Raw genomic sequence first — 24,701 nt, 5'->3', positions numbered from 1 at the left:
GGAGCATCTGCCGGTGGATTTCCCGCCACCCAAAGAGAATAGAGATGCCGGACGACTCGACGCCCTTGCTGGGCCAAAGTTGTTCACAAACTCTTTGTGGCCCTGAACTATCGTCACTGAGGTGCCCCGCATGCCTCATCCTCGCAGGATGTCCACGACCGACCGTCGACGAGCACCGCCAGGATCGAAGCTGCTGCCTCACGGCCTTTGTTCACCGTTTTCGTTGTAGGATCTCGACGATCCATGCCTCCTGCTTTAAAGGAAGCCGCTCAAGAAGCATCCATCGACGACTCATCGTCAAGCTCTGCTATTCCAGCTACATTGGGGTGGTAGAAACATTGTAGAAGGAAATAAGACTTATTGAACAATCGATCGACTGGGCTTGTAGTGTATCTTTATTTTACGGGTTGCCCAGGTTGGGGGATCACCACAAAGAACTGTTTCTAGTGGTAGGGGCCTGTATTCTGCCAATTGTTCTAACCAACTGCTTTCCTCCTATGTCTATTGTTGGTTACCTTTATTAATTGGTTTGTGTGATATTTGACCAGAGTACAGTTGATGCACTTTAATAAAATCTGATAATAATTGTGGTACCACTTAGAACTGTATATGTTTGCCATTGTAGATTAACTGAGCACAAAGTGTGTTATTGTGATTGGGTATATAACCTTGAACCTTAATTATATAAAGACTGTGTTTCCACCAATGCAGTGTGTGGACATTCCTTTGTGGGTGCTTGGGGACTACACTGTACTTAAGAACCAGCCCCATCAACTCCTGAGAAGCTAGGCCTTGATTGCGCGTCCATTGCTAGCAACAATAGAGAATCTTGGCTGGGGTCCTCTGTGCCTCTCCTCTACCATATAGAGAGCAGGAGTACAGACACCCTGCGGTCCTTTACAGTTCCCTCATCAGTTTTTTGTGTCTATTGATAGAACTTTCTGCAGTCATCACGGGATAAATTCCTTTTTATGTTTATTGGTTTGTCCAAGGAACAGTATATTAGATATACTTGCGCGCCTTGAAACACTTGTGTATAGGCGCGTTACAAATACCATATCATATCATATCATATCATATACTAACCGACCGTCGTATGTGCATCGGCTCATTGCAGGCGGTCGCCTCTACAATCAATCATTACCATTCTATCTGCTTTTCGTTCATACAGATGCGCTAGCAACATGACCTGACTACAATTCCCATCAGTCTAGGGGAAACACGCCAGTCTAACTACACCTCATCTTAGAGACGTGCTAGCAACATAACCTGACTAAAATTCCCATCAGACTAGGGGAAACACGCCTAGACGCCATCACGTCCTAACGTGATGATGTCTCATCAAATAAGCGATCTGGTGGTCCTGGCGTCCCCGTGTCTATGGCAACCACTGTTGCTGTTGACGCGGAGACGCTGCTCGACCTTCGGATTCCAGCACTTTGCACATGCTCCACCAAAATACTTTACAGTAAGAGATGGCCATCCCTCTTAGGAATAGCTACACCATGAGCGTTATGACCTCCCGAACGCTGATATTGACATGTGCTTTTTCCTGATAGGATATAGGAACAACCCAGTTATGCTTAGACAAGAGCTTCGATATTTCCTCATTTCGATATAGATGGTTGCATTTATCAGCGCCTTGGTGTAAGGTGCTTTATAAATCAATAACTACAAATACAAATTAGGTAAGCGTATTTAAATTGCACATTAGCCTTGTGCATTTTTACTGTACAACCAATCAGTATTGCCCATCACTGTATTTCTATATATATGCTTTAAAGTTTAGGCTTACACTTTTTTACACACATTGCAGGGATCAGGACAGTTTTTCCTTATCAACAACAGCAAACTTGTTGTTTACAGAATTGCACACACGATAGAAAGTTGGGCTAAAGACCAAGGTAACAGATACATTTTACAAAACAGATGGTTGTTGCGTATATCAATGTTAATGATGTGTCAACCAGATATATTGATTACTATCACAGAATTGAAAATGTTTCTGTTTTTATTAGTTAATTCGCATCGAAGGATCTCTGACCAAACAATGTGAGAATTACAGTAAGGAATATGGATTTTATAGCACTTGAGCTAGGACCATTACTTGACAGGTATGCTTTCACATCAACTGTGTTAATTTCTCTTTTTTTTAATTGTAATATCGGAATTGAGTGAAAAAAATGGGTTTCTATAACCTCATGTCTGTTGAAATTTTTAGAGCCCGGCCTGAAGAAGGAACTCAAGTCCGAAAATGCAACAGCAAAGGGCCTCTGCTGACCACCTTTGAATAAAGATAATTGGATTACTCATAATTTTGGAAAATGTGAAGATTATTGAACTTTCATTTTTTCAATGAAAGATAGAACTATTAACTATTTAATATTATTTGTTTAAAGTAGTATTTACTACGTATCGGGCATCTCCATGCTCAGTGAGAGTTTCACTGAGCAACCCCTGCCCAAGCCATGGATCAGGCCAGTTTACAAATGGAGATACCGGAGGGAACCTATGGAAGTGTACCCCAAAGTCTGAGTTGCCCCATAAGCATTCCTTTGAAGTTGGGGCAGGAATTATTTATAGAGGTTACAGAGGAGAGCTAAAATAAATCTTCTTGAACCTTGAGAACACCTCTTATATTATGAGATCTGGCCAACCCAGATCTCAACTAATATGCAAGAAGATACTGATCAAAGAGATCAAAATGGTGCAGACGCTGGAACCCACTGGAAGAACAGAAGGAGGGTTTGGCGGAATAACAGAGGCACAACAAAAAACAAGTCCAATTCAGATTATTCTCGGGACTAGCCTCCATTGAAATTGCAGAAGCGCATAGAAGGGATGCGCTTATAGAGCAGGCTCTGAAGAACTTGGTATCAGAAGCTGAGAAGTGATCTCTAAAAAAAAGAAACATTTTATTGACGGTGAGTGGACTCTTGCATCAAGTTGTTGTTGACCCAAGAGGAGAAGGTACCAGCTGTCACCAACTATTGGTGTAGAAGCAATTCCACAAGGGTGATTTCGAATTAACACATTCTTACCTGACAGTGGGGCACCTTGGACGGGAGAAAACACAGAGTTCCTTGCTCATCCTCTTTTACTGGCTGAAATATTCACTGAGATTACACAGTTTTGCCCCTGGTGTCCGTTCTGCCAACAATCCTCTCCAGATGATGAACCTTGGCAACTTATCCAGTTGTTGGCAATTATAGAGGTCTCTTTCTTCAGGATCAGTATGGACATTCATTCATTCCTTTTTGTCATTTGTACGGTGCCTTTGACCATAATGATGGTCCCGATGTGGCACCAGAGTCCAGAATTAGGAGAAGCTATCATGCGTGCATGTATTTCAGCCATTTAAAGTTATGTGAGGGTGGCCAATGCCCGGCTAGTCAGCCATGTCTGAATGGCATTTGGATGGGCGCAGTGGATGTAAACTATGAACTAAATAGGGGTATTTTGTTTAAGGCGAATTATGTGAGAAGCTACAGTTCTAATTTTTGTCATTAAAGGCAGCTTCATTCCTATGGCAGAGATGCTGTGCAATAGTGTTTGTGCTATTTGTGGGTGCTGGGTGAATGGAATGAGCGTGTGCCTTCGGCTAATGTACGAAGGTGCGGTGTGCGGGGGGAGAAAATGGGTTAACTGTACAAACAACAATGTCTACAGTTAAGGTGAGGTGGTTGGAGCTTATGGGAACTGTGAATTTCTGTGCTATTGAATCGTTTTCTTTGGGTGCTAGTAGATCGATGCCTGCCACCTTTATACGGGATTTCAGAAGAACAGAGCTCCTGCAGTCCAAGTGTAGGGAATGCATTGTCTCAACCATGCAGGTGATTCAGATCATCCTCAAGATTTCCAACTCCCGCTCTGCACCCCGCCCATACCTTGCATCCTGCCTCTCAGACATTTACCTCAGGATAACGAACAACCGTCTGCTCCTGAACCCTGGAAAAAACAAAATCCTACTCTGCGGCAAAACAGCTCTTCTTCCCCAAACCATCCCTTGGCCGCCTTCATTAGGACCCACGCCCTCTGCATCCTCCTCAGCCAAAAACCTAGGATGCACTTTTAGCTTGGACTTGACCCTCTCCCGTCATATCCATGCAGTCTCCAGATCATTCACCTACCAACTCTGCATCCTCAAGCGGATCGTTCTATGTCTCTCCTACTCTCATAGCGTCTCTGAAATCATGGCCATCATCCTCACGCGCCCAGACTACCATAATCCCTCTACCGAGGTGTGCCTGCATATCAACTCAGAAAGTTCCAACAGATCCAAAGCTCTGCAGCAAGACTCCTCCTTGCGCTCTGCCCGCACTCTGGATGCTTCACTGGCCCGCCTATCATCCGACGGGTCTGTTTCAAAGCCATGGGTATTACCCACCGTGCCATCCACATGAAAGTCCCAGAATTCCTCAAAAACAAGCTCACAGGCTCACACGCTACTGCCCCAGCCGAATCATCAGATCAGGGCCTGCATACCTCCTGGCAGATCCCCTTCAAGTTCTCCATATTATGAGGTGTCTGTTTCTCTGTCCTTGCACCCAGCTTCTGGAACTTCCTCCCCCTCGCATTCTGTCTCATAGAGGATCACCTGGCCTTCAGGAAAGCCCTCAAAATGTGGTTGTTCCCTCCCACTTCCTATCCCCGTCCCCCACACCCAATTCCCCTCCACTCGCACACTACCTGTATCCAGCAGTCACCCCCCCCCCCCACACTCCCAGCTACGTGCCAATCAACAAAATGAGGGTCAGGATTTCCTTTTTATGCCAACACAGACTGGCTGGTCTCTGTCGCACTGTTGCGCCTGATGGACAATAAAAGAAAGCCATGGACTACAACTGTCTTGGGAGTTGTAGTTCAGCCTTTCTTAGCAATCTAGGTAAGCAGAGCGTTGTGAGGGGTGCTATGCAGTCTAAACAAACAAAGAGAGATTGTGCCTGCTAATCTCTTGCTTTGCCCACTCCCAAAGCAGATTTACTGTGAACATTTCACAATTTTTAAAAACTCAAATCTAGATACAATTTCAATTTTTCTAAAAGTTGTCCATATATTAATATTATGCTAAAAGGCTGTAAAGTGTCTAGGCAACAAAAGTGAGCAGCATAGAGCTAGTGTGCAGTACAATAGAATCTGGTCTTGGAATTGTTTGGCATGGTGGAGGTATTGTTTAGAAGCAGAAGGTGCGAATAGATTCAAAAGGAGAGCAGGGCCTAAATGCGTAGACAGATGTAGAGTGGAAAAAGTTAGAAAAATGCCTAAATTTAAAGGAGAGCATGGCCTAAAATGCATATACAGGCATTGAGTGAACGATTTTAGCAGACACCTTAAGCAAAAACTGTCTACCCTACACAATTAGGCTACAACATACCTTACACCAGTAGGCTAAATGCAAATATGCTTCACTGACACACTTAGGCTAAATGCTCAATACGTCTACCTTGCAATGTAAGGCTAGATGCATGCATATGGCTACGTTACTCAAGTAGACTAAATGCAAGATATGGTTAACTAGCGCCGGATTGCCAACATGTGAGATAAGGCTGCCCTACACATGTAAGCTAAATGCATCATATGGCAACCTTACACCATAAGGTGTGAATGCATCATGAGGTATGACACAGAAAACAGACTTAACATTCAAATAAAATATATTTATTAGTTTAAATGTCAGGATGGTTGAAGGCCTAAATTGCCCTGTGCTAAGGTCAGATGACCCTACCTCAACAAAATTAAGGAAAGTCTGAGCCAAATAATTCAACTTGAAAGTCTGTTCCTGTCCAAAACCTATGCATGCCCTCACAACTAAAGATAAACACTGTATAAGGATATTAAAGTCAACAGAAATAGTGTTAAACACAAAATTTGGAGCTGCTTCCAGCTCTCAACTTCTCTTTCTGCTCCGTTCCCTAAGTTCAAGAAAGTACCACAAAAGTCTTAGTTACCTTTCTTCCACTCAAAGTAATATAGTTCCACACATTCTCAGGGTTTCCCTTACCCAAGTTCCAAGCAAAATAGTTCAAAAGAAAATGGTCTCAAAGCTTTGCCCCGAGACAAAAGGTGTACTGTCTCACATCTGAGGGCTCCCTTCCGCATGACTTCACCTCTGACAATTATACTTGTTTCAGTCTTTCAAAAAAAAGGTTAACACAACTTAAGGTCATCTTGACCATGTCCTTGGATTGCCTCATCCATTCTTTGGTAGTGCCCCTTTCAGTGATGTCTTTTTGGTACTTGTAGTTCAGGGCTCACTGGTCTAGGCGCAGTTGTCGGACCACACAGTCCCCCCACCACAGGTTGTGCAACCAGGATCCCTCTCCTTGTGGCCTCTTGGCTTTAGGTATAATAGTTACACTTGTTTGGGTTCTCCTTGGTATTCCCCTGGCTCTGCCAGAGTTTGTGACACACCTTTTGGCAGTCTTTGGCCTTGCCGCACTGCAATTGTTCATAAAATTCACTTTGTGGTGGTCTTACTTCTGTCACACCTTTTATGGCACTCTTTTATACTGATGTAGTTTCTCAGATGTTGTTACTTGGGCACTTTCCCTTTAGTAGTCTCTGTATCACTTGTTTGCCCATACAGCTTCCTTTAGTTTTATAATCCACAAGCTTATTTACTTGATTTCACTATGCTTGGTATTTATCAGATAGGAAATGTGCTCAATGGTTAAGCTTCATTCAGTTTGTTGCATAATAAAAGTTCAATATGCTTGTTTGTGCTCAAATGTTGAGTTGCATTCTGTTCCGGGTAAAATACATTTTCAATATGCTTGCTTTCAAATTCCCATTTGGTTCTGTATTCAATGTGCACTAGCAGCCTTAATTGTACGTTTACCTTTCGTTTGGGAATTACTTGATTTCACTATGCTTGGTATTTATCAGATAGGAAATGTGCTCAATGGTTAAGCTTCATTCAGTTTGTTGCATAATAAAAGTTCAATATGCTTGTTTGTGCTCAAATGTTGAGTTGCATTCTGTTCCGGGTAAAATACATTTTCAATATGCTTGCTTTCAAATTCCCATTTGGTTCTGTATTCAATGTGCACTAGCAGCCTTAATTGTACGTTTACCTTTCGTTTGGGAATGTATTGAGGCCTCGCCATCTGCTAGGAACGCCTCCAGCTGTTGAGTGCCTCTCCTGACACTCACCGATCTGCAGCAATGTTCCTCAGCAGCTCCCACTCCCTCCTCTAGCTTCGTAGGTTGGCGGGCATGCTGGTACGAGCCCCACTCATGTTCTGGGCTTGGCTCTGCCCCGCTGAGTGCTCCACGGGCTCCAACTGGATACAGACAGCTCGCTCTGAGGCTTTCGTAGCTCCGGCTGGACGTGTCTCGTCGCAGGGGTTCCTGCTCCAGCACAGTGGACTTCGGGCCGGCTATCCCAGAGGTCCCATCATGGCTTATGCCTCCACACATGGGCCACCTGTTGATCTTCTCCCCACAGGTCCCCCTGTCGCTCTCTTGGCTGCAACTTCTGTCAGCATTTATATTTATAATTTGATGTGTGAGATTTATAACGTGCACTTGTCAAACTCAATCGTGTCTTGGCGCAGATGGAATCAAAAAGAAAAAAGTCTTACCCGAAATCGCAATGGAACATTACAGGTCGACGCACCACTCACATTAGCTGAACTGAGAAATCCATTTTAGAGTGCTACCACCTATTTATTTTTTTTACTTTTAAAAGATATGTTTTTAGCGCCTTTTGAAATTGGTATAGTGATTTAAGGGCTCTAATCCCTAGAGGCAACTTACTCCAGATTGTCAGGCCATACACTCCAAAACAGCGGTCCCCTCGAAATAAGTACTTAGACCCAGGGATGTCCAACAGAAGTTTGTCACTAGATCGAAATTGGTGAGTTGGGATGCCGGATCTTCTTGGACAGGTAAAGTGCAGCAAAATTATTTACACATTTGTACACTAAACACTGCATTTTAAAGTCAACCAGTTCAAGGAGTGGCTGGGACTGGAAAATGGAGAGGATTTCTTTACTCTAAAGATATGGGATACCTGGTAGTAGGCCGTTACCATAATCTAAGCGGGCATTCACCATGGCCCTCACCACCACAGCATGGTCCTCCGCAGGCAGGAGGAGGCGCAAAATGCCAAAGACAGACTGAGAAACATGCTTTGTGTTTTCTGCACCTGCAGCATGACACTCACCGTGTTCGGATCAGTCTCCAGTAGGCGGGCATCTTTCTTCTGCGCTCAGCTCCTGCAAGAACAAGAACACCGTTAGGAACAGCCTTACCTTGGGGCGCTTCTGCCCATCATTCATCGCTCCTTCTGTTCTGCGGGCATCTTCGGCGGTGTCATTCCCATCCCGGCACACCGCTTCCTAAGGAAAAGGGAAAAGAACAGAAAAAAGGCATTAGTAAGCATTCAGCAAATCTTTGCTTATTTTTAAATATTGTACGAGCTTCAAACGCTTACCTGAATCCCAGTCGCTCTCGAGGAACTCTGTCTCTGGAACTTCTCATCCATCTGCAAGAGGGAAAAGACACTCCAGGTTAGCGTGGAAACATCTAGAGGCGCCGCATACCGCGCTTACTCACCGCATTTGTTCTTCATAACTGCCATCCACGCTGAAAACGTAGCGTCACCTAAAAGACACAGGAAAAGAGCTCAGTTCAATACAAATACAAAAGGGGTGCATCGCGCTCTCACTCACCTTCAGCGCTTCTCATCTCAGCAGCACGCCGCCATCCCCGGACGCCGGCCATCATCTAAGGAAGGAAAGGAACATAGTTAGAGAACTGTTCAAAAGACTCATTATACTTACCTGTCGGACTCTTGCCAGTGAAGTAACTAGGCAGCAACGAGCCTGCATCAATCAACGCGCCCCTGCGCTGAAAGCAGGACGTAGAGCACACTATCTAAGAAAACAAGGCCCAGTCTCCAGTCAAATAGCCTCCAGGGAAGGGTTTGAGGTTGTAAGAGGTCAGAACAGGCTGAGTGAGGTCCCCGTGGATACCAGGTGAGCATTACAGTTTTACTAGCATTCAGCAGAAGCTGATTAGCATCCTCACCTTCACCAGGTATTGTTCAATCAACTGGAAGATTTCTTCCACCTTCCCCACCTTGACAAACACTTGAGTGCCATCAGCAGATGAATGAGTGTGGACCTTGTGTGTTCTAAGTAGGTCTACAAGGGGGTGCAAATAGAGATTAAATAGCAGAGGAGAGAGTGATGAGCCCTAAGGGACTCCACACTCCTGTGAAAGAGGGATACAAGAGGGATACAAATGAATTTGCCCAACTTCACCTGTTGCTGCGTCTCTGTCAAAAAGAAAGCAACCCACTTACTAGTTTGAAATGAAATGTTGCCAATCTCTTGGAGTCTTTCAAGTAAGCGATCCACTTTGTCAAAGGCTGCTGAGAGATCTAACATAATCAGCAGATTCATCTCCCCCTGATCTGCCACCTCAAGTAGGTACACCTGTACCGTTGTAACACGCTGCAGGTGTATACTTAAAATTGGATTTGCCTAACCATATTTAAGAGGAAATGCCTGACCTTCATCACACTTTGCAAGCATCGTCCTCGTCCCAGTACCAAAGTGGTGACAGGGTCTAATGTGCATTACTCTCAGTCTCCTCTTCCTCGTCTCAGTACTGTCAAGTGCCACATGTTGAGAAATTATGGGAGTCGGCTTATAATAGTGCATAAAGGTCGGGGGAGGGTTAGGTTGGTCATCAATAGGAAAAGGGGGCTACCATGTCTCGCCCGAAGGCACCCCACTCCTGATCCCAGAGGATCCTCCACCCAGGTGATCGTCCCTTGCTTCTCCACCCCCAGGGTCAGTATCCAGGAGTGATGGACTGTCCCTGGACACCTTCGCAGAGGATCCAAGGAGAGTAGGAGTGAGAATACCCTCAGGTTTCTCACAAAGGCTAAATGCAAACATATGGTTACCTTACACAAATTAGGCTAAAAGCAAAATGTGGCTACCTTGCACACATTAGGCTAGATGCTAAGAATGGCTACCGTACACAAATTGGGCTAAAAGCGAAATATGGCTACCTTACAAAAATTGGGCTAAAAGCGACATAGTAACCTTGTTGGAATCTGCCAAATCAGGCAATTGATATATCCTGGTGATCGTCGACTATCGGATCTGATATCCTGAAGCATTCCCTTAGAGAAGCAACATCACAAAACACATCTTGAAGGTCCTCTCTCTTTACTCTTGTGGGTTTTCCAGCTAAAATCCTCACAGACAAGGGAAGTAGTTTCATGTCAAAACTAATGGGTGAAATGAAGATGCTCATGAACATCAAAACCCTCCCTGCCTCCATTTACACCTGAGTCAGACGGCCCAGTAGAGCAGTTTAATCAAACTCTGAATTGCATCCTTAGGCAATTGGTCACCGAAGATGGATGAAATTGGAATGACCTAATCCTGTGGGCTCTGTTTCCTGTTTAGAGAATGTTAATCATCCACAGGGCTCTCACAGTTTGAGTTAGTCTATGGCAGATACCCCAGCAATCTACTGACCATCATGAAGCATGAAAGGGAGGACCCAAGAGCCAGCAGACTAGCGACAATCCCATGGTAAGAAACACCTGAGATTCATGTGGCAGGTGCACCAACTAGTCAGTACCCATCTGCAAAATTCCCAGACCAGTTATGAAAAGGCATAGACCAAAGAAGCCAGACTACACATTTTTCACATGGTCTTTCTCCCCACCACACAGAACAGACCACTGGCAAGGTGGCCAGGCCCCTGCGCAATTACAGAAGTGTTCTCACTCCTAACCTATGAGGTCCAACAAGTTGACAAGTGGAAACCTTCCCAGCTATATCATATAAATGACCTGGAAAGAAAACAGTAACCTGCAGCTGCTACAGTTATATGCCAACAACATGAGGGAAACCTCCTTGCTAAATGAAATCCATGGGATGACCATGACGGTGGGGCTGTTCATGACTAAACACCAAGAAAAGGTCAAGCTGCTTGACGGCTATGCAGATATGTTGTGTACAAAGCTTGGATGAGTTCAGGGAGTAATCCACAAGATCCAAAAACCTCCCAGAATTGTAGTATGGCTGAAGCACAAAAGAGTACCTGAGGCCAGAAAGCAAATAATCTGTGAGGAGAAAGAAAGATTCTCGACCCAGGGGTCACTGAGCAGTCATACAGCAACTGGTTCTCCATTCCATGTCATCCTTGTCCCAGGACCTGACAACACATGGTGAGTTTGCATTGACTTCAGGCAGTTCAAATTAAATCTCCCGGTTTGGTGCCTATCCAATGTCATGGATAGATGAGTTGGTTGAGACCTTAAGCAAGCAAATGTATTTCCACACTCAACCTGATGATGGGTTACTGGCAAGTACCTTTGGATAAAGAAGCCAAGCCCAAGACAGCCTTTTTCACCCCCAAGGTCTGTTTGAGTTCACTGTATTGTCCTCTGGTATCCATGGAGCTTCAGTAACATTCCAGAGACTAATAGACCGAATCCTGGCTTCTTGCTGCTCCTTCGCTGAACCCTACTTCGATGATATTGTTGTCCCCAGCTCCCTGGAAAATAGCATCTCAATGATTGGACAGCTGTCCATGAACAACTTCAAAAAGCCCACCTAACCGCCAACCCAACAAAGTGTCCCATTGCCCAGTCCAGTGTAAATTAGCTAGGGTTTCAGTCTGACAATAGACAGGTTTTACTTCAAATGTTTAAGATGTAATTAGTACAAAAAGCTCTCAAACCAATCACAAAAAGGGCACACAAGCTTTCCTTCATTTGGTCAGATATACTGACTGTTCATACCAAACCTTTCAGAGAAAAACGTTTAGGTCCTTGACCGACAGACTGGGAAAAAGCCACACAAATATCATTCATTGGGATAGCGATGCACAAGCTGCCTTCAACCAGCTCAACGAAGCCTTATGCAGAAGTCCACTATTAACCATTGTAGACTTTTTCAAGGAGTTTATTCTTTAGATCGACATGACCTTGGAGCAATACTTGCAAATACAGGAGGGGGAGGAGAAACCTATAATGCACATCAGCTGGAAATAATTTCCCATGGAAAATAACTAACCCTTCATTGAATTAGAATTCTTAACCATCAAATGGGCTGTGTTCAGTCTGTGGTATTATATCACAGGCTGGCAGTTTAAATTGGTGAGAGATCCCGTCCTATTAGTTTGGATGGCAAGGAATAAGGATACGAATTATTGTATCCTGAGATAGTTCTTTGCCTTACAACTATATTCTTTCACAGTGGAACATTGACTGGGTCCAAAAAGGCACATGGGGATTTATTTTTCCTATATCTTCATTTTGCCAGCAGACAAGGAGAGGAGGAGGACTTAGGAGAAAGGGTGGAGGTGTGTTACAAGCTCAGTACCATTGTCAAGGGGGCAATAGGAACTCCTCTCAGCATAGGGTTGGGAGGCTTACCAGGGTGGAATCCAGAGGCAGTCCTATCCCAATGGGGGGACGGTGCAAGTTTGGGTGGCCCCAATTTCTGTCCCCTCCCTATCGCCCAACTTGTAGATGTATAGTGCCAGTTTGCATCACCCCATGCCTATGAATGCAGAGGCTAGTAAGGTTTTCCTTTCCCTTTTCGAGAAACCGAGAAAAGCACCCATGATATAGAGAACCACAAGTGCTCCATGCCAAGCCTTCTGAGCACTCCAGTGGAGAGAGCTAACTGGAAAACAGCCGGAGTCCTGGCTAACCTGTCACAAATCCTTCGCAAACGGCATCAGAACTTAGGGTACTATGTCAAAACATTGTATGGAACACCCACCGGGCACAGAAGACAGGGCCAGATTGACTAGGGACAACAGCCGAACCAGAGGATACAGTGGGATTTAAAAGCAACCCCAGGAAGAAGGAAGTTGTGAGCTGTTCAGGTGAGGTCAGAGGAAGAGGTGGAGGAGGCAGAACAAGAAACATGCAGGGGGAGGAGGCTGGAGAGAGAACATGTGATACTCTGTGGCAACATTTCATTTTTACCACAAGAACTGGAGCAAACAGAGAGATTACGTTTCTGACCTATTTCTTAAATCCGTTTGATCACTCTTCTGTAAATGTTCCTGGAACATTCTTGGCCCGCTCATAGCAACATCACTTGAATACCAGAGCCCTCTTCTATTCTCCCTCTGTCTGGATACACACACCTTTCTGATAACTGTTCATTTGTATCCTCCCTCTGTACTATTGTACATGTTCCTTCCTCTTTGCTTCCTGTCTGTCTCCAGTACTCATACTTGAGCACTTGCACATTCACCACTGTTAATTTGAGATCTCTATGCTGAGGTATGTGTACGTTTTTCATACGAATGCTGATCTGTGTTGTGCATCTATGCTACAAGCTGTATTCCTCAATGCGGCTGTTAATGTACTGTTCCTATGCTAGAGCCCATCTACTCCCAATGTAGATTGCACATTTTTTCTTCAGAATCTAAACCACTGCTTTGTAAAGTACCCAGAACCGCAAGGGTCCTCTCTGTCACCAATATTGTTCAATATGTACATCTGTTCTCCCAGGTATCTTATTAGACACGATGACCGCCAATTTGTAAACTATGCAGATGCCAGGCAAATTCTGTTCAGGCTCCTAGCCAGCAAAGAGCTGTTGTGTGTTAAGTTTAGAGATTGCATGATGACAATTAAAAACTGGATGGATGCAAATTCATAAAAAAATAATTCAGACAAAATGAAAGTCTAGCTGTCAATTTTAGCATGACCCAAGGTGCTCATTTCTCTGGCCTGACTTCTTTGGTACTTATTGTCCTGTGGTGATTTATCTTGGAATAGTGATGGTTTCACACACAACTCTCACTTGAACCCCAGGTTTTCAAGTTTTGAGATCCTGTTTTTTTCCAGCTCTGTAAGCTAAAGCACCTGTTGCCCTTTCTATCTTTTCTACTGAGGACAATGGAAATACACGCCTTTGTCTCAGATCACTTAGACTTTGGAAATAGTCCCTATCTAGGTTTTCCAGAGAAACTTGTTCTTAGAGTAAAGAGTTTTCAGAATGCTGTGGCTAATTTGCTTTAAAGTAAGACAACAATTACATATTTCCCAATGGCTGGTATTCCTACCTCGGCTGCCAATCAAGGAGAGGGTACTCTTTAAGTCTGTGCCTTGTTCATAAGGTGCCTTGAGGAATAGTCCTGCCCTTCTTACACCTTGTTTGATTAAATATTCTCCTTGCAGTTGACTATACCAGTCCTCTCTTAGATAAAGAAAGCCACGGGAGGAGGTAGGTCTTTCTCCTTCCTTGCTGGGAAACAATGGAAGGCCTTACCTTGCTCACTGAGGAGGGAACCCGATTTCATACCCTTTAGGAAACATCTGAAATCCTGTCGCTTTTGCAAACCTTGAGGCTTTGGTCTCCGCTGCCTTCTACTTCTTTGATTCAACAGCTCCATGATGCCTTCACAGTGGCAAAAATGCACATTTTAAACATACATATAAATATAATGTTGCTCTTGAAAATAGCACATGTTTATTATTCTAATTCAAGCATGGATTAAGGGGGCCAGGGGAGCTTAAGTGAGTTTCTTGATTGCTGCAAGGTCAGGCGATCAAGCTTTGGTAAGAGAGACAGCAAAATGTGCCTGTGCCCTTGGCCCCAAAAATCTTTAAGATGGTCTTAGTCTTCCTGTAACCTCACGGAGGCAAATGGTTCCCAGATATCAAAGCCCACCACCATGCAGAGTAGGAAGACCCTGGATACCAACTTGAATATGCTCCTAGTGAACGGAGGATAGCACAGGGGCAACGTACTGGCCTTGGAAGCAAACCAGGCAGAGCAACAGAGCTTCGAATCCCAGATCTGCACTAAGAAACCAAACTCAGGTATGGTATTAGGTGTGTTATAAAAAACAATTAAATAAATCAAATTAAATTTGGAAACACCTGAGTATTCAGTGGATAGTACAGAAAGCAGGAGTTATGTGCTGGACACCAAAGAGAAGGTTTAGAATTTGAGCTGATGTGTTCAGCACTAGCTGGAAGCTTACTACGATACCCAGTATTCATCACAGAATCTTAATGTTATCAGACTAAAGCATTGAAAAATTACTAAGGTACTTCTATCTAAAGATTTTTTATATTGCGCCACACGCCTGAAGGCCTCAGGGCGCTCACGGGACTCACAGACACAACACATAAAAAGAGAGTGTGTGAGTTAAGACATGCAGAAAGGGGGGGGCAAGCCCCAAACACAATTCTGTGTTCATATGATTATTTTAGTCAGATTTACTATCAAAAAGAAATGTTTTTAGGCGTTTTTTAAAGTGGAATATGGAAACACAACCTCTAATGTCTGGCGGAAGCGAGTTCCAAAGAAAAGGGGCCCAGGCATTAAAGTGGGCCCTGTCTATTTAAAATTACACGTGGTTGATCTAAAGTTACCCTGTTGTTTGAACTGAGGGTCCATCAACCAGGGGTTCTTTTCACTCTAGAGGAAAGATAGAGTGGGGCTTTGACCGCCAAACATTTAAACACCAGAAAAGAGCCCTTGAAGCGATTATGCTGCTCAACTGGAAACAAATGCAGTTTCCTGTGGGATTTATAAGCCTCTGAACGACAATCAAGTCCATAGACAGCATGCACTGCTCCATTCTGTGACACGTGGAGGTTTTTAATATTGGCTTGAGATGTACCCATCAGAAGACTATTGCAATATTCCAGCTTTGAATTCACTATAGCTGCTGCAATCAGGGCCCTATTAGCTTCCGATAGGTAAGGACGAATCTGCCACAGCAAGTGAACATAATATGAACATGAAGATTTCCAGAAAGGAAAGATGCAAATCAGAAAAGACTCAAAGTGTCTTGACTGAGTCGGATACTGGGATAGTATTCCCATTAATCACAAGACATTTATATTGTACATATAGGTTCTTCAGTCTGTGTGGTGTTCCCAGAATAAGTAACTCAGTCTTTGAATCATTTAGGGCCAAGGAATTCATGGCCATCCAGTTCTGTATTGCTTTAAAAACATCGTCAGCGTGTGCTACATCATCCTTATACATCTGGGTATCATCTGTATAATTTGAAAACTTGACCCCCAGAGAGATAAGGAGATCACATAAGCATTTGACGTATATATTAAAAAGCAGTGGTGACAACATGAACCCTGACCTTGTTGTTTTGAATAAGTTGGTATTTCATCAAGCTTTGTTTACTGGAACCAAGTCGAAGCACGTTGCCATAATCCAGGTGGAATAAGATGGTTGCTATGGCGATGGTAGTGGAGTTTACTTCACTGAGAAGAGGTTTAATTGCTCTCAGCAACCTAATGTAGTAAGAGCCATTTTTGATTACATACATGGCTACATGGCTTGGGCATCTGAATTCATTGAAGCTTCCAAAGTCATGCCCAAGGTTTTGACCTTGCCCACTACTTTGATGTGTGTGTCTTTGATCTCAAAAGACTCATATTCTGATGTTAGTTTAGGCCTGGCCTGATTAGAGCCGAAGACCATCAGCTCGGTCTTATTACCATTCAAACCCATCCAGTTTTGGTCCATCCATATTTCTATGTTGTTGTAGAGGTCTTTCACTAGTATACTGTCCTTACCATAATTACCGCTCAATTCCACCACCAGCTGAGTGTCATCAGCATAGTTGGTGAAAAAGGCCTGGATGTTATCTAGTACCTCACAGAGAAAACAGAGGTACAAGTTAAATAGCAGTGGTGAGAGGCTAGCTCATTGAGGGACGCCACAGAAGCTGTTGGACTCTTGGGAGAATGTGTCCCCCCAATGTACTCTTGATATTCGGTCGGTTTCTACTGCCAGTACCTTGCCTCAACTGTTTTAGCTAATGTAACTTATAATCGTCTGTGAATGTAACTTGTAACATCCATGCTACATGCTCGTTGTAACCCTGAGCAAAGAATCTTAATGTACCTAAGAAACCTTCCTGAAACAGTGCATAGATGCCTTCGGGCTGTTAGTGCGCTATACAAATACAAATAAAATAAATAAATCAGCGTTCGACAATCTCGATATTTCCAAGCTGTGGTCAAAAATGCTGAAATGGGACATTGATCCCTCTTTGTCAGCAATGCTCCAACTGCTATACGCTGCAATTCCACAAGAGCAAGACTGAACATCTCAGGGGAATTATCTAGTGAAATCCCATGGGAAAAAGGTGTACGTCAGGGCTGTGTGCTGGCCCTCAGTCTTTTCAATTTCTATCTGGCTGACTTGTGGGAGGCCACCAAAGAGTGGGGAGGATATGTGCCCATGTGGTTGGGACTAAAATTGAGGTGCATTGCATTTGCAGACGACATTCTTCTAATGGATTATACCCCTGCAGGTCTTCAACAATAACTGGACGGGGTAGAAAAATACTTGAAAGAAAACATGCTGCAAATAAACACTGCAAAATCTTATGTAATGGTCAGCACTACCAAGAATAAAGGCAGGGAATATACATGGGAATTGAATAACTCTACAATCAAGTGAGTCGATTCAATTCAGTATTTAGGCCACCATATCGCAGTAAAGAAACAAAGTGAAATAGAAACTGCCCAAATTGAAGAAAAAATACCTCATGCCTATCCCTTTTGGAAATGATAAAGAGCTAACTATGTGCCTATTCCTTGGTTCTGCTAATAGAGTTCTATAGACCGAAAGTTTTGACTATTATGCTCTATAGGTGTGAACTGATGAACATCTCGAATAGGAAGTTCTTTGAGGTGCTAGAATGCAACATTTTAAAACAGGTGTTGGGCATTCCAGTTTCAGTTCCTATAAGTGTAATTAGACTTGAACTGGGTCTCACATCTTGGTGGGCCCAGTATATTATGCAGACGTTTATCTGTTATTTACAGTCTGGAAAAGGCAGACCTGAACTCTTTGGGGTTCCACTTAAACATCTTACTAAAGCAAAATACCAATCCATTCTTGAAAAAATTGAAAAAGATGTGATCATTTCGCTATAATGATCGATTTAGATGGTTCAGGGTCTGAAACAGTTTTAAAAAATAAGATTAAAAGGTGGGACAGGTCGACAGATCTTCCGGCTCTGAGTCCCCTGAATCTTTATATGGGCATGGAACTAGTGCACCTACCCTCAACTCATCTAAGACCTTACTTAGTTAAGTTTCCAAGTTCCCACTATCGCAACTTGTATCTAAAATTCCGGCGGAACTGTCTGCCAACACTGGGGGTTGTGGGCCCCAAGTTGGGTGTAAGTCTTTATTCCATTTAGTCATGTGCCCAGCATTTTCAAGCCACAGGACACGCCACCTTGAACGGTTTATTCATTCAACGGCTGCAGTGTTGACCAATGATGTATGACACCGACTTATGACGTCTTCCCAATTGTCACTATTGGTAGCATAAATAAAGATGTTATTTGACATCTTTGTGAGCAAGGCATCTTGGACCTAGCCAGAGTATGTAAATCTACTGAGTGACGATGTCTTCACGTGAAGGATCATGGGTCCCTTTACACGTAGAATAGTGTGTGTAATGCCATGTTTTTGAATTCTCAAAATGTCTTATACTCCGAGTCAACCACTAGATGAAAAGCATGGGAATGTAAGCAGATTTACAAGCCTCAGCAATATACATGTTGTTACTTTGCATTTATATAGCGCCTTATGTACCATTGGTATAGTCTCAAGGCGCTGGTAGGTTGAACGCCATTGGGAACCGAAGTTCAAGTCAGTAGAGAGAGGAGAGAGAGTCAAGGGTGCGTGTGAGCACCGGATATGTGTGCAGCTGGTGTGGCATTCGTGTGATAGCTGCTTCTTAGCGGTAGGTGTGGTGGTTGGGAGATCAGGAGTATGTGTTCGTTCTGGCAGGTTGTAGTACAGATCGATTCTGGCTGCGTTAGGCCTGAGGAGAACGCCTAGGATGGAGGGTGCGTAGCCAGCAGTGTTCGTTAGAGAGATGGGGAGCATGAGGCAGATGATGTTATGAGAACAGCTATACCGAATGGTGTCATAGTATCGCTGTGTTCTATTTGAGTGGTGGTGTAAAGAAGAGAGTAAGCGTATAGATGTGAATATGGTGGTTTACTTTAGGTGCTTGAGATCAAGCCCACTCCACATAGTTCCATGTACTCCACCCGTTCCATGTACTCCGACTGTTCCGTAGATTACGACTGTTTCAAGCACTCAGACCGTTCCTTTCAATGCTCTTTCGGACGTTCGATGTCCTCTAAACCATTCCATGTACGTCATGCCATTCTGTGCATTCCAATCCGCCCCATGCACTCCAATCCGTTCCATGCACTCCAATCCGTTCATGCACTGCAACCATTTTATGCACTGCTCCTTTCGTTCGTTCTACCCACGTTATCCTTTCTCCACGCATCATCATCCACATATATCATCTTTCACACGTTCCATCCACTTAAACTGGGTCCACCCATTTCACACGTTCCATCCACTTCACCCGTTCCAAACACATCACCTGTTCATTCATCTACTTCATCCATTCTACCATTTCACTCGTTCCACCCACTTCACCCAGTTTACATCAGTTCATCCGTTCCATCCACATACTTTACCCGTTGCATCCACATACTTCACCCGTTCCTTCCACATACTTCACCCGTTCCTTCCACCCGTTCCTTCCACACGCTACGCCCGTTCTATACTGTTATCATGCAATCTGCGATTGCCAAGGTCATCTATCTGCAATCGTTTTGTCCAGTAGTCCAATGCACAAGCTAATGAGCCTGTCCTCACTCGTACAACTCTTTATTATCCATATGAGTACAGCTATGTACATCAAGAGGAAAGACCCTTGAACAACTCTCTGCACCCAGTTACGCAAGTCTCTGCTTATCGGGTCCTTCAGATGCTGATGTGACGTGAGTGGGAGATGAGGAGACTGAAAGATATTTTTTCCAACCCACATTAGATGATGAAGAGTTATGAGCTATCAGAAGATAACCATTGGACAATTTCGGAATATATACACATATGCAGTACGTCATGAATGTAAGAGTATGAACATTACAATTCACCCCAAAACCGATCTCATTGCTGTGCATGCTAATAAAGCCCACCGCGGACTTCCATTTCAACTCATGTGCTGTTTCATGAGCACTCTTCCGTTGGGACATTAACTTGTCTTTAATGTTCAAGATGGCATTCCTACTTTGCAACTTCCTCACACCATCTGCCCCACCCCCACCGCATCACTTACCGCATTGCCGAACTTGGTCTTTGTCATCCCGGGTGCAAGGCAGTTTACTCGGATGTTCATAGGAGCCAAGGTCGGGGCCAGCACCTTGGTTAAGCAGGTGATGGCTGTCTTACTGACACAGTAAGGACCAACAGTCTAAGCAAGGGAACAAGAGTGAGACATTCAGTGTGACGGAAGAAACAGGAGGATGCGCTCACAGCAAAGGAAATCAAACGGAGGCAGAAGATCTGGGGCACTGGCATCACCCACATTTCTGGAGAGTTGCACTCATTAAAATCTAGCTCTAGGTCATCCACCTTAGGAAGCTCTCCGGAGGGAGATGTGTAGTAAACCTGAAAGATGGACACAGAGTCATCAGGTAAGTTCAAGGTAAGTCCACTTCATTGCAGGTGCCTCTTAGATGTATGCAGATGTTAAGTAGGCATCAACGAAGGGAAGCACTGGCGCCACCACCCAGCCACCCTCCACGCTACCTTGCACTCTTCTCTAACTGACACTCTTAGACCTCCCACACAGAAGATGCGCACCAAGGTTCCACCAGTGACATCGGCATGATGCCACCACACAGTCACTAACCACTACACGATGCTGGAAGGAAAGCCTCACAATCTAATTCACTTAACATGATCATCCCAGAATGCCCAGGTAAACACAGTAAATCCAAACGTATCACCATAGACTAAAGAGCTAAAAACCCATCTGTATTTTGCTCAGCTAATACCATCACACCAACATTGCAATTAATTTTTCTTTGTGGAGGTTGTGTTGCCCTGGAACCGATAGCTACTGTTGTGTTGTTTCTAAAGGATATTTTATGGACAGTAACATTTCATCAATGTGTGCCCTTGGGACCTTGGCAGGCGAGGTGCGCCATACTTCTCAACTCACGTGCTTTTTTTTATACTCCAATAGGGGCTCACATGCAAAAAACAAAATCGGGAGTTTCTCACCGCCCTGGGCCACAAAAGGTTGAGAGCTATGGCATGCCGCAGACACCCCCAACATTACACTGTTTAACAGTACATGACTTACGGGTCCAGGGTTGAAGGCACCTATGGATGAGATAAATATGATGGAGCCGCCCCTGCAACAAAGGTGTGCAACTGGATTCAATGAGAAGCATAAGAACAGCAACACAACTTTTACCAGCCTCTCGTTGCGACCGCCCCGCCCCCAAGCAACTTAACCACTTCAACATTCCCAACCATTATTAAAGCCTTATTACGAAGGGAGTGTGCATGAAACAAAACACATGGAAAAGGCATTCATTTTCTGGGTCCACCTCATTCAATTCAAAGCAACGTTTCCCTGGCAGGGTTTTCTGCTCTTTGCAGGAACCCTGAAGCCTCTGTCCAGGATTAGCACTCGTTAATCTTCAGGGAGACTGCCATCCGACAGGCTGTGATTAATGTGGGCTTTTAGGTGCCACCTATAAGAAGAAACTATAGCATTAAAGTACAGATAGCCAGAAATGGCATATGAAGTGGGATACAAAGCTTGAAGGTGTTGTTTGGATATTTGCCCACCCATTTGACTGTCCATGACCCTGCTAATCCCTATGGCCATTCCCACCCAGTTCCTGCTCCTCACTGGCCAAAACTCCTCCTCATTGGACCTCTTTCAGCTCGCTTTAATCAAGCCTCATAAGTACCTGGCGAGGGGGCTGCCAGCCTCCCAGCCAATGAGGCTAAAAAACCTAGGGCATTATCACATGGCAATCCCGCAATCCGAGCATCCTCATAGCGGGAGGCCACCAGATTCCCCCTCCGGGTACTCAGGTAAGTACTGCTGTGCTGATGCTTGTCTCCATATCCCCTTCCCAAATACCCCCTTTCCACATATTTTCCCCCTCCCATCCGCACCCCTCTTACCTTGCGCTGCCTGGTCCCTCACCGATGCTGGGAACCGCAGTGTTTCTGGCACGTCCTTGCAGCCTTGAAAATGCCCATCATGGAAAGGGAGAAGGGACTACGTAGTCCCTTCTCCGGAACCATGTCGGCCATCTTTTTTCTTTTTTTTTAAGTTCAGAAACAACTGCATCCTTTCTCAACTTAACAAAAAGTTTCGATCAGGCTTCTACCTGGCCCGGGGCATTACCTGGCCCGGAAAAGCACCTGTTGCTCGGGTAATATTGCTAAAATATTAAACCCGGGGCCTCATTACTATGTCCTCCACAAAAAGGGGTGGTAATGGAGGGGCCTGATCCAATTAGCCTTGATGATTCCTCAGTCACTAATGGTCATGTTGTGGAATCAAGCCTGGCCATCCCAGACGTATTGACTTCCCTTGAGCAGGCGGGCATCATCCTGCTCCAGGAGACTTGGTCGCTGGAGGAGGTGATTGCGGATGGATTTATTGCATATTGTATTTTGGCCCAGAAGAATGCCAGCGGCCATTGTTTTGGGGGCTTGTCAACATTGATAATGACTAATCTTGCAAGTGAATCTATTTTAACTGAGATTTCGAACTCTTTTCTCCAAGCGGTCAGGGTCAATAGGGCTAATGCAAATGATCCAATTCTCAATATTCAAGAGGCTGTCTATCAGCACTGTCTACTGTGGTTGAGAGTCTTTCCAATATGGTTGCATCGCAGGACATGAGTCTTAAAGATTGGGGAGGGACCAGAACGTGTATTATTTGATGTAACTGGAGATAACTCGCCAGGGATCCCCACACAGGGGATGATGGATTCTAGAATCTGTGTGGAAGGATTGAGGCTGTGGCAGTGCTTCTGACTCGGGGCTGCGCTCAGTGAATGGTCATTATTCTGCTGATATACCGGGCAAACTCACGTTTTCTTCAGCTTTGGGCCATTCCACTATTGATTATCTGTGTGTCCCTGTACAATTCTGGGGCTTAGTTTTAAATGTTCATGTTGCCGGTGAGATTTGTAGTGGTCATTTTCTGATTGTGTTAGAGCTCCAAAAGCTAGCGAGGCACAAACCACTCTTGCAGACTTTTTTGTCGGATGTGGAACTGGATGGCACTACGCGTGGACTGAAATGGCAGTCGATAGATCAAGGGGACTTAATGAGGGAGCTAGTTTCCAATAACTGGTGTGGATTGATGCCTTGCAGGAAGGGTTGAGTGATCAGAGTGGTAATCTATTCAGATTCTCGTCCTTAATGTCTAAAATATCGGACACTTTTACCATTACAGCCTGCAAAAAGAAGTTGCAGGACAGTGTGGGCTGGTTCAACTCGGAATGCACCAAAGCCAAAACAAGGTTGCTGGCGGTATAAAAGAATCCTTTCTCCTCCAAAAGTGATATTACTACTGCCAGGGCCCCCTATAAAGAGATTAAAGCTATTAGGAAGAGAGAGTTTGAAACCACTGCCTGGGCCAATTGGGTTTTACGACCGAGAATAATGATTCCAAGCTTTTTTGGTAAATAGTGAACAATATACCTTTCTATAAATACATGTCCCAGGGGTTGGACACCATGGTCTTGGACAAGGCCTGGCCAGAGCATTATTCCAGTTTATATAGTGTGGGAGCATGTGGGGTACCCCTGATAGGGTTTGAAGGAGGGCATCCCACTGATAACGGGGGTAGATATGGGCACAGAGATCGTATTTACGATGGAAGAAATCTCTGTGATAAAACACCAGAACAGGAATAGGGTGCCAAGCCCAGATTGGGCTGCATTACGAGCTTGTTGGTAGCTGGGCAGTAAATCCATCCAGATATCACCAAACTGTATTACCGATACTGCAACTTGGTCCGAAGTTATTACCACCAGATTACAAGTGGCAGTGGTGGTGCAAATCCCCATTATTTTAGTCCATAGGACTCAATGGGGTATTTTTGGTGGTATTACTGCGGCAGTAATTTTGCCAAAATTTGGCAGAAAGATGGCATATTTACCTGCAGCTCATCGCTGGAGGAGGCGAATCCTCCAACCTTCTGCCAAACCCATAGTTGGGTGGTGCGGTAATGCAGCGTTATATGCTAATAAATTATTACCCAAATTGATCGAAACTATTTGAACAAATGGTAGATTTGACTGAATTCGGTCACTAACATTAGAATGAATTCTTTTGATCAATTTGGGTCTGAAAATACCGAACATAAAGAGCGGGGGATGCAAGGGTGTTCCCTGCTGCCCATGTTCAGTATCTTTGGCCTCAGAGGTTGCAGGAGTGTCCCCCACATCCATAAGATTGGAGGCAGAGGACAAACACTGCTCGGCTCCTGTTTTTTATGAACTGTCAAAATGGGAGCCTGAGCAGTTACACTGTGGGCAGTCCACCCGCGAACAAAACGTTAGCTTGCAGACAACCCACATCTCGGTAATAATGATGCATTTAGCCTGCACCGCCCAACTTGCAATGCGGCCCATGTGCCCGCAGACCTCTTTTTATATGAGCCTGATTTGTGGGCCCCAATGTTGACCTTGGGGTTTAATGCTAAATGCTCAGGGGGTGCGATACCCACTTCTTGGTCCCAGGCCATAATCCAACCAATTTATAAGAAAGGCCTGAGGGCACTACTTGCATTTTATAGACTGATCTCCCTATTAGATTGCATTTTTAACATTCTTGGTGAGGCCATTCT

General features: G+C 44.4%; 1 protein-coding gene across 5 annotated transcripts in view; it reads right to left on the bottom strand.

Moving 5' to 3' along the window:
• LOC138521240 (dehydrogenase/reductase SDR family member 4-like) overlaps positions 1–24,701 on the bottom strand; it is a 257,133-nt gene that overhangs the window by 77,065 nt on the left and 155,367 nt on the right. For 4 of the 5 annotated variants that reach the window (XR_011282982.1, XM_069633931.1, XM_069633932.1 and 1 more), the window contains exons 6-7: positions 21,177–21,228; positions 20,145–20,279 (exon numbers count right to left, since the gene is read on the bottom strand). Coding sequence is in view for 3 of the 5 variants with exons in the window: in XM_069633931.1 (XP_069490032.1) it covers positions 20,145–20,279; positions 21,177–21,228 (187 nt within the window). In the remaining 2 variants the exon portion in view is untranslated. Of the gene's footprint in view, positions 1–14,270; positions 14,400–20,144; positions 20,280–21,176; positions 21,229–24,701 lie in introns of all 5 variants that reach the window. The other variant, XR_011282983.1, reaches the window with a different exon arrangement.

The sequence above is a fragment of the Ambystoma mexicanum genome, chromosome 13, assembly GCF_040938575.1.
Source record: "Ambystoma mexicanum isolate Mex_15411 chromosome 13, UKY_AmexF1_1, whole genome shotgun sequence".
In the NCBI taxonomy this organism is placed as follows: Eukaryota; Metazoa; Chordata; class Amphibia; order Caudata; family Ambystomatidae; genus Ambystoma; species Ambystoma mexicanum.
The sequence above is the reverse complement of the archived record's forward strand: the minus strand, read 5'-3'. Positions and strand labels throughout refer to the sequence as shown.